This window comes from Falco peregrinus, chromosome 2, assembly GCF_023634155.1.
Source record: "Falco peregrinus isolate bFalPer1 chromosome 2, bFalPer1.pri, whole genome shotgun sequence".
Classification (NCBI taxonomy): Eukaryota; Metazoa; Chordata; class Aves; order Falconiformes; family Falconidae; genus Falco; species Falco peregrinus.
This window is the reverse complement of record NC_073722.1, coordinates 109,836,461-109,847,117: the sequence shown is the minus strand read 5'-3', so window position 1 is coordinate 109,847,117 and position 10,657 is coordinate 109,836,461. Positions and strand designations below refer to the sequence as shown.

The 10,657-nt window shown below is 41.3% G+C and overlaps 1 protein-coding gene across 5 annotated transcripts; it reads left to right on the top strand.

Annotated features, from left to right (window-relative positions):
- Positions 1–25: 25 nt before the first annotated feature.
- Positions 26–9,338, top strand: TUBD1 (tubulin delta 1). Of its 5 annotated transcripts, none has more exons than XR_003552939.2 (10): positions 26–178; positions 1,432–1,626; positions 2,228–2,375; positions 2,829–3,045; positions 3,589–3,820; positions 4,622–4,786; positions 5,489–5,629; positions 6,074–6,257; positions 7,263–7,993; positions 9,042–9,338. XR_003552939.2 is itself a non-coding variant. In XM_055796689.1 (9 exons), the coding sequence occupies exons 2-9, from the start codon at positions 1,455–1,457 to the stop codon at positions 7,363–7,365; spliced, it is 1,362 nt and encodes a 453-aa protein (XP_055652664.1). In that variant the 5' UTR covers positions 93–247; positions 1,432–1,454; the 3' UTR covers positions 7,366–9,338. The 5 variants fall into 5 exon arrangements, 1 of the variants encoding a protein (XP_055652664.1); XR_008745912.1 differs by having other exon boundaries at positions 93–247; XR_008745913.1 differs by lacking the exon at positions 6,074–6,257 and having other exon boundaries at positions 93–247.
- The last annotated feature ends 1,319 nt before the right edge of the window (positions 9,339–10,657 follow it).

Below are 10,657 nucleotides of genomic sequence, written 5' to 3'. Positions count from 1 at the left end.
CCCTGCGCGCCCGCCTGCCTCGTTCCTGGCACAGAGCATGCGCGGAGCGCGCAGCGAGGCCTCCGGTCGGGCGCATGCGCAGAGCCCTCGGTGAAGCTCGCAGGCCTGACCCTTGGACCCGGCCTGCCCGGCGCCCCGCTGCGCATGCGCAGAGCGGGCCGTTCGAAGGCGCGTCCGGGTACGGCAGGGGATCGTGGGGCCGGGCGGCTGCGCATGCGCCGCGGGCGCCTCAGCGCGGGGTGCGGAGGTCAGCCCTGAGGAGGGGCCGGCGGCCAACGGGGCGCGGGCACCCGGGGGGGGCCGAGCGGGGAGAAAGGCTGGGGAGAGGGCGAGGTGGCCGAGCGACGTGAGGGCCGGGGGGCGGGAACGTGGCGGCCTGAGGGGGCGGGAACATGGCGGTCTGAGGGGGCGGGCGGCCCTGGCCAGGCCCCGGCGGGGCTCGGGGGTGTCCCCGTGCGGGCTGGGGCTGGGGCTGGGGCTGCGGCACCGGAGGGGCGAGCGACATGGCAGGCGCGGGGGTGTCGTACACGAGCCTTATCTGAAAACCATTGACATAATTTATTTATTTTCTGCGGTGAGGCGTAGCTGGCTCTGGCAGTAACACACGCCCCGGCCGGCCGCAGGCTGCGAGGGGCGGGCTGGCAGCAGCGCTGAAATCGTGCACAGGAATCAAAAATAGCTGCGAAATGCAGCAGGGTCTGGTGACGGGCACTGACGCTTGCCCAGGAATGCTGCTGCTACAGAAGGGCTGCAGCACAGCTCGGCAGATAATGAGCAAATAGCAGCCCAGAATAATGAAGTGCGTTTAAAAAAATTGACGTTGTTGGTGTAAAAGGAAACAAGTGAGAAACAGGAGCTACTGCAAAATGTTGAGTGGAGGAAAAAAAAAAAAGTCAAAACATACCAGTACTGCGTCAAGCGCTCTGTGCTGGCAGCAAGGGTGATGCTCTAGGGAACCCTTTTGTCACCTCAGCAGATTTTGTCATCAGGCCCGCAGCAGTACAGCACTGGAAATCGGGTCGATTTTTGAACAGGCTTCATATTTCCAAAGGCATATGGCACGTTCTTATTATGCCTTTACAGCCTAATCCTGTAACTTTGTTTGAGTTACAATTATTTGTTTCTATCCTGCCTTACTAAGCAAAAGAAAGAAACAAAAGACATGGCTTGCTGTGTGGTTGGTTTCAGCTCCCTCCAGATGTATAGCAACGGTAAACGGATTGATTTCCTATAAACTGCCATCTGCATTCTTCTGATATTCAGGAGAAAGTGCTGACAGTCTGCTTTTCCCCAGAAACAGCCAGTGGCTCTAGGGTAGCCTTTTCCTTCTCACTAGAGGTTCTCAAAAAGTTGCAAAACTGATCTATTTGTCAGAATTTCTCCCCGCCCTATCTTTTCCACAGTTACTAAAGGCATACTTTTCTTTTTTAGGCTTAAATACAAAGTGAAGAAGAATGTCAATAGTCACAGTCCAGCTTGGTCAGTGTGGTAATCAGATTGGTCGGGAGGTGTTTAACACTATCTGCAGTGATGCCCGTGGTGCGCATGGGTTGTGTTCAAAGAAGGAGAATGAATCCTACCATGATACTTGCAAAGAGCGTTTTTTCTTTGAGGAGGAATCTGAAGGTACAGCATCTAAGTGTTTCCCACAGAGAGTCTTGGTTTCCAGTCTGGTACAGATAAGAGTACAGAAATAATACAAGTCTTTTACCTTCAGTTGAAGAATGAGTTTTACCTTTGGTCTTGAAGAATTGTCATAACTATCTTCCTTCATGACATTGCTAACAACCCCAGAAGCAAAATCAGTACAGAAAAAGTGTCTGAGACCACAGAGTGAGTCTGCCAGTAACACAGCTGGAAACAACATATATATATATATACATATATACACATAATCTTTCCTTCCAAACATCTGCATTTTCTACTGTAGATAAATCATAACACAGCGTAGGACCCAGAGTATCTGAATTTGGTGTTACCAAACGCATTAAGCGGTTGCTTTCCTGAAAGACTTACAGTATTTGAATTGGTCTCTGAAACAACCAGAAATCCAGGGCATTGCCAAGTCCTCCTTTCTGTACTTGCCTGTACTGTCCCATTTATAGCCTGGCTGACGTGCGTGGAAGGAATACAGTTTGGGCCGTGGTGCAAGTCCACCCATCTTACGTAAGCAAGTTCTAACATTGGCATTATCAAACATTATTCTCTTGTTTTCCTTCCTATCCAGTACCTGTTGCCCGGGCTGTGCTTGTTGACATGGAACCTAAAGTAATTGGCCAAACCTTATCAATGGCTGCCAGGTCTGGCTGCTGGAAATACGATGATCACTCACACTTCTGTCAGAAGCAAGGGTCTGGGAACAACTGGGCAAATGGGTACGGGCAACTGTTTTCAAGCTTCACTAAGGGAACTGTAGAGGCTAATGAGCTGTCTAGACGCTCTAGGAATGGTACTGTTGCAGCTGTGCAAGGTACAGAGTACATTACATTAACTTGATTTATTTTTAAGTTAAAGTAGTAATATATATAGCAGCGAAATTTCTAAACTGCTTTTTGCAAGGTGGAATTGGTATTTACAGTGAAAATGTAACATTACAATCGAGTGAATACATTTGGTTTAAGAATAGGAAACAACAGGCACAGTTTATAAGCAGGTGGCTTGCAAAATAGATGTCACTGCTGAGAATTGTTTACTGCAGATAGAATGGATGACACGATGCGAGGTGATGTAAATAATAAAAATAAAAGTATGCTTTATGAATAGCTTCACCATTTCTGCCTTTATTTTGATATAACCTGCCACATCTTGCTCTTTTGTTTGTTCAACAGTTATTCTGTTCATGGGCCTAGACACAAAGAAGCAATAATGAACCTGGTACAAAAAGAAGCAGAGAAATGTGATCGACTCAGTGGATTTTTCACAATAATGAGCATGGCCGGTGGTACAGGATCGGGCTTGGGAGCATTTGTGACCCAGTGCTTAAGAGACGCTTTTCCAACCTCATTTATACTGAACCATGTTATCTGGCCCTACGGCACTGGTGAGGTGAATGTCATATTTCCCAGAGATATTCTACAAATTTATAATCGCTATTTACTTTTAAACCTAAAATATCTGCAACTGAAATAAACAAGAACATAGGTACATTTTACTTTTAAAAAGTTAAATGTGACAGAAAGTAACACAGCTAGTGAATGGTTTGCCTAATATTTGGCACATGTCATTTCACAAAGAAAAAAATGCTTTATAGTCAAAGTGCTAAAGTATAATGCAATTTCATGAGGAGCTTTTCTTCATGAGAAAATCTTCTGTTATGATAGCATCTCAGCATTATAATCGGTTCCCAGACAGATTTTATTCTAGCATGTTTGTATGAAGTGAGATGGATAACATGGTTTTCACAGGTCTTGCTCTTTTTCCATGAAAAAGATCTGCTAGCTCCTGACCTCATTCTGCACTTTGGCAAATAAAATGAACCAATTCCTAAATCATAACTGAGGAAATGTCTAGCCAGAGGATTATAAACTAGAAAGAGATTAAGTTGGTTGGCTCTCATTTGTGTGTGGTTTTTTGTGTGTTTGTCTCCAGGTCATTGTTCAAAACTACAACTCTGTTTTGACTCTGTCACATCTGTACCAGTCATCAGATGCTCTTCTTGTTCATGAAAATGATGTCATCCACAAGATCTGTGCTCAGCTGATGAATATTAAACAGATCTCCTTCAGGGATGTAAATCAAGTCATTGCCCATCAGCTGGGGAGTGTTTTCCAGCCCACTTACGCAGGAGAAGGTGGCTTGCTTTATAGCAGAAACCCATTAGGTATCTAACTATAATATAGCTGCCTAATGCATTCTCACACACCTTTCTGTAATCATTTCAGGCTGTGAATATAAGTTCTTCAGTCTTCTTCCTCAAGTTTTCGGATACATCCCAAGTTTTAAGATAGGAAAAGTGAAGCAAAAGACTAAATCATAACTTCAATCCCAGTTTTGTAGCAGAGTCAAAAATAGATCCCCCAGCTTCTGGTTTCATTCTTTACTGAAAGAACCCTGTTTCTCCTTTTTCAAAAGATTACAGACACATTTCAGAGGAAATTTGTACAGGACAGCAATTTTGGACCAAGTTTTACATTTCACATTAGGTTAGAAGTTTGTATGAACTGAAATGAAATCAGTGTTGTGTTTTGCCCAGGCAGAAGACAGGCTAGTATACCACTTAGTAGCAGCAAGCTGACCTTTGTATCTTCAAGGGAGTAGAGAAAGTTACCCATATTGCCAAGAGTTTTGCTTGTGAAATTAAAACTTTCATATTTGTCTATTGATCTTTTTAGTGGTGCATAGGGTCTTTGAGATTTTGAGCCAGACTATAAAGCAAGACAAGTCTAAATTACAAAGTAAGAGCTACTAATGTGCTTGTATAGAACTTGGTAGTACGCAGCAAGTTTGCATTACTTAGTCAGATGTGTGTCCATGTATTTGTCAAATTAAAACTTCATATAACCCACTTTTTCTTACCTTTACTTGCTAGGTCTTTGTAAAATTCCTCACTCTCTTCTCCTATTTTAGCTAGGCCAAGCAATATTTTTGTCAAACATGAGCAGCTGTTAATTTCTTCTTTCAGGAGACTTAATGGAGACGTTAGTTCCACATCCTGAATTCAAGATGTTGGGTCTTCGTAACATACCTCAGATGCCTGAAAACTCCCTCGCTTATAGCACATTCACTTGGCCCGGACTCATCAAACATTTAAGGCAGATGCTCATTGCGAATGCTAAAATGGAGGAAGGTAAAAAGCATTCATGCATCTTCCGTATCCATGACTCTCTAAGCATTTATTTTTACAGATGAAATAAAGCTTATTGTTTTGTGGAGCTCACTGACTAGTTTTAGTCAGTTCAGAAGCGAGCTGCAGCCCTCAGACAGCAGGAATTTGCCCCTACATAGCCAGCTGCTCCTTTCACTATTCACTCAGCTGCCACAGCAGCTCCTGGCTTGCTCCCGTCTTTGCTCCCAGACATCTCAGTTAATTATAACTATTGAAAATGCGCAAAACAAATCAACAGTTCTTGGCCCTGCGCTTAATTTACATGATTCATTTGGAACATTCCTTGGATAGTTCATTCTGCTATGCTTTTTCTTTTTACACCTTCTACTAATAAAAAGCATGTTTAGCTCTTCCATATCATTTACACGGGGAATTCAGTGTAGTTTCCAGTTATGCAAAGAATGGGCAGGCAGATCACTAAGTATAGAAACAAGCATCCATTTTCTCTCACAAGGCTAGTGACCACCAGGCAAATACTGCTGGATTAGCACTGTTTTTCTCTGAGAATTGTGTAATTGCTGCTTAATTATCATGCAGGAGCTACAAACTAATACGATCTCAGCTTGGGGCACAATGTTGGTCACTAACTCTTCAGCTAGTCTGAATCCATATTTCATGAAACGTTAATTTGCTTTTGTATCTTTTTTGCCAAAAATCTCACAGGTATTGATTGGCAAGTACGACCACCACATCTAGGCTCCTCCATCCCCTCCGGCTGTTCCACAAACAAGCCGCTGCATTTCAATACTTCCATTGCCAACCTGGTTATCCTGCGAGGAAAAGATGTGCACAGCGTAGACTTAGGTAAGATGGAAAAACACAGTACCTCGGTGATTCTTGATTCACATCTCTAGAAACATTTTAAAGTCCGAGGCCAAATTGTCTAATTGCTTAGGGCTGCTCTATGTACAACCAGCTTCTGTGTTCCCTGAAGCACTTCAGGGAAGGAGGAAGACACTGAAATCCACATATATGAGAGGATTCTTGGATGTATTGTCTGAAAATATATGTAGCTGCTTCTGGAATGACGAGCATAGCTTGCAGATGAAGTACTGATACAAGAGTAAGCTTCTAGTTAATCTAATGAGTGTTTAAAACAGTTATATTTTCAACAGGCTGACCACTGCAGGTTTTTTTGAAGGCCTGAACTGATCTGCCAAGCATTGGTTAGGTCACACAGGACTACTGACGCCAAGATGTAGGACCTTGTAGCTTTACATTTGTTAAAAGGGCTGTATTCCGCTACAGGAAGTTTCTGGGATCCCTCGTTATATACATCATGGCTAAACCCTCAGGATGCTTTTCATGCATGGAAAACACCAAGAGCATTTAACAAGTATGAAAAGTCTGCTTCTTTGGTCAGCAATAGCCAGTTCCTGCTGAAACCTCTTGACAATGTTGTAGGAAAAGCTTGGAATATGTTTGCTTCCAAGTAAGTGAAAATAATTATGCCAATACTTCACTAATAACTGCCAGTATCTTCTTCAGTGGTAGCAAAATCATTGTGAATACAGCTTGCTCTTTCAGGAAAGTAAAGTAATGGTGAATTAGCATGGAGACTGTTCCCACACTTTAGGGGAAACATTTTTGTGCTTGAAACGTGATGGCAGGGGAAGGAACGCAGAACAGTGCTTATGTTCTGTGGCTAAGTGAGACCACACATTCTAGTGCTGTCAGTTTGGTTTCTCAGCTCCCCAAATCTAGTGCATTCCAGTGTGACCATTCTAAAAATAACATATAGAAACTCTTTTACTGATCCTATCATTTCTAAATGGTGTACAGACACAGTTCAGGAAAAAGGATCCTGCTCAATTCAGAAGCATATAGGGGATTTGCATGTTTACTAAGGCTCCTATGCTATTAGTTTGATTTTTCAATAGAACTAAGAAATCTAGAAAAGAATTGCCTCTTTACTGTGATCATCATGAAGCCAAGGTTATTCCATGTCACAGCAGATGTCTGCTAAACATGAGTTTCAAACATAGAAATTCTGCAATTAAAAGCCAAAAGAGGAAAACTGCTGCCACTAACTGTGCTCCTAGTTTTACCACCTGTTACAAAACCACCAGTGATGAGAAGCAAGCTATCTTGCACACACAGGTTTAGGCTTTGCATCTCAAATCTAGAAATTACTTTTCTCATTTAATAATCACTTCTCTTTCGGTTTCTCAGCCCAGTTTTGTTAGCGGCAATGTTGTTTCCTTAAGCAATACACAAAGTTATAAAACCTATTAGAAACAAGTCATGACTTACCAATAACATGAATTACAAAATGAGTTCAAAAGAGCACAGTAAAAACTAACCAGCATGGTTATTGGGTGGAAATCAATCATTGTTTGAAGTTTTTACAGTAACTATACAATCTGATTTCATGTGTCATAGTCTTCACTGATTTCTAATGTCTTACCCGTTTTCCAACTGTGACTTCAACACACAGAGCCTATATTCACCAGTATACTAAATACGGAATTGAAGAGGAAGATTTCCTGGACAGCTTCACAGCTCTGGAACAAGTTATTTCCAGTTACACCATCCTTTGATTATTTTTTTTTTTTTTAAGTGGTCTGAAATAGAGCTTTCCTGAAAGAACCCAGCACTGGAAAACCTTCGATCAGCTTCCTGAAGTATATAAATCACTGGACTGTAGCTATTTTTCAGTCTTGCAAGCAGTGTGTGCATGTGGTAGAATAGTAAGAACTGAATATATTAATATGGACAGATATTATTCATATTTCCTATAATAAATAGCTTGCTTTTTAACACATTTGCTATGTACTGTAGCTACGTCTTCAAACATCATTTTTGGCCCTTGGATATTTTTCATAAACAATGTCTATACAGAAGGATTTTTCTCCAGGCTAAACTCCCAGCATCTAAACTATCACGAACTAATGTGTGATAAAAATTAAATCTCTGCTTGACTACAGTACTAAGGCATTCTTGATCCTCCAGTTGGAATTTTTCATTGTAACACTTTGCCCTACGAATGTTTCAATACTGATAAAAATGCCCAGTATCAGAATTCTTAATCCAAATTCCATTTGGGTATCATTCAAGGTACAATAGTGTGCCACCTGTTCCTGTAAAGCCAAGTAAGACTTAAATTTTATTTTAAGGACCTCAACTTTGACAAGATCGTGGAAGTTTTGAAGCAACTTTTAAAAAAAGGTATGAAGGGTTCTTAATTTTCTTGTCATCCTCAAATTATGTTAGGGATTATAATGAGTTATAGGCTTTGCTGGCCACTTCTCTGTGCTATGTTTTCAAGTGGTGTTACCCACCACTTGAAAAAAAAATATTCCCTATAGCACATCAGAGGTCTTGGCTATTTGTTATAGGGGAACTGTAGGTTTAAGCAAAACTTCAACTCTTGCTCTTGTTCCTACAAGTTAGAAGCAGGTAGGGTTTTTAATTAGTTTAAACATATTTGGGAGGAGAATTGCTGGTAGATTTCAGTTGTAAGAGCCTGTAATATAATAAACACAGTAGACTGTATAATTGTAAAAGTCAGTTTAAAAAATGGGCTCTTTTCTTGCACAATTTTACCAGCCCCACAAGGTGGTGCCCCTGCGAAGCTGCAGTCGGCGAACACTCAGCTGCACCAGCTAGACAGGAAGGGGTGACTGCAGTAGCTTGTGGGGGCACAGACTGGATGCTGCTTATAAAATAAAAGAGTACAGCAGAATTAAGGATTATGTTGGAACACCAAGCTTTCTGCTGCCTCTGTTAGCTCTTCACTTAATGGTAGGGAGAGCTTCTGGAATTCTTGCTGTTCTTCCCCTTATTCCACACTGTTCTCCCATAGAAATAATCTCACTCACTATTAAATAGGTATGTTAAAAAAAGTTAAAACAATAAGTCTCAAGGACTTTTCCTTTGACAAATGGGCAAATCTTACAGTTTCCCTTTAGGTTTTAGTGCTGTTTTTAATGAAATAGAGGCCTTTTATTTCGGAACTTTTAACTACAAAGATGAGCATGTACATAGTATGACACTATAATACGTCAAAGACGTTTGCATTATGACTAGCAATGCCCACATAGAAATCTTGCCCTGTCAGAAATACTGATTTAGATCTTAAATCATTAATGAATTATCAGTGGTGGATGCAAAAGTGATGTTGTAACTCTGCTAGGCTTCAGTTAGAGCACAGCAGACACTCTGTGCTACCCTTATTTCCTTGCCTAGTTTAATTTACCTTTTCACTTTTGTTCAGGCCAGGTACAGAAACACTAAAATCCCCCCTGGAGCCCCTGTTCTCAAAGCAGCTCTGGCACACGCCACCTGGAATAGCAAACAGACTTCCTGACAGGATTCAAGTGACTGTACGGTTGAATCTGAAGAAAATAAGGAAGTACTGAGGCCGAGTTCATAATGGCTCAAATACACCCTTAGTAATGGCCAGTCACCAGCATGGTTGTGTCAATGCAGGTCTCAATGGATTCTGATAAATTTCACAAGCAATGTTAATGTCATGCCTTCTCCTGCCAAAAAAATAAAAGTTTCAACTGCCTGTTAGTAGTAGGGCAACCTTCAGCACACATTAGAGTTGAGTCTAGTCCTAGTTCATGCAGAAAAATCACCTGTGTAAATTAAGAGCTATATTGGTGCTTCAACAGCTAAATCATTCAATATACAGGGGAATGAGAATTGTTCACTGGGTGAGTGGGGAGAACACAAAAGGGAAGATGAGGGGAAAGCAGATTGGGTATATTTACCCAATAACTTACAAAAAAGACACTTGGCATTTATGGCAAAACATTTTGACAATATTCTTGCAGACCACAGTACATAATCCAACAACTCGGTCTGGTTTGCTTTGTTTTCACTCAGCTCTGCCAATTCCTGTTTTAGGAACTCTCTCTCAAAAGAGGAAGGCACAACAAACATAGTTCAGCTACACAGCCATGCTTCCAGCCCTATACTGCTCAGTAAAATGGGAGTTGTTTGGAAGTTCAAAACTACATATAACTGTGGTTACAGAATATAATTTGTGATATTTAATTTTTTTTTCCCCCCACTAAATCACTTTCTGGCAGCTCAGAGCTCGGGCCTGTTCTGATCACAAGGGCTTTTCTGGTGGTGTGTTTTTTTCAGTTTCAACCATTGTCTTTAACTTGGGTATTTTCACAGAAGAAACTGGGGGAAAGATTGCACAAGAAGTTAAGATAAACAGCACAGGCAATTCAAGTTTGAAAGGAACAAAGGGTCAGGAAGGGAGACAGTATGGTAGGTTCTCCCTCTTTCAAAAGTCACAGGATGTTTAGCAACATAGAAATTATTTTCCCTAGTGTTCTAAACAAATAACAGACTGAGAACTTCTACCACTATCAGAAATGAGAATAGGTAACTCCATATCTGAAAAAATAACCAAGTCCCAGGAATGCATACTCTTTCTTGGTGTTCCACAGGACACGTAATAGATTTTTAAAAAGCTAAGGACAGCTACAGCTAGGTCCTCTCAGAAACAAGGAAGCAAGCAATGGGTTATTACACTGCTCTATCAGTAGGTAACTTTATTGCAGAAATAACCTTACGTTATCACTATCTATTTACAATTCTGAGCATGAAGCAAATACAGCAGGCGCTTATTGCACCTATGAATGACATAGACCCGTTTATTCATTCTTTATACAAGTACATTTATTATTTATGGCTTAAAGAGGTGAATATAAAAGTGTACCTGTTGCATTAGCTGTTATAATCCCTTATGTTGCTTTGGAGAAGAGATTGACAGGAATTATTTCAGGCATCTCTAGGCTTCTTCCTGTTAGTGTTTTTCACTGCTGACCTCAGTTCTAAAATTCTCACACCCTTTCCCAAACCAAGCCT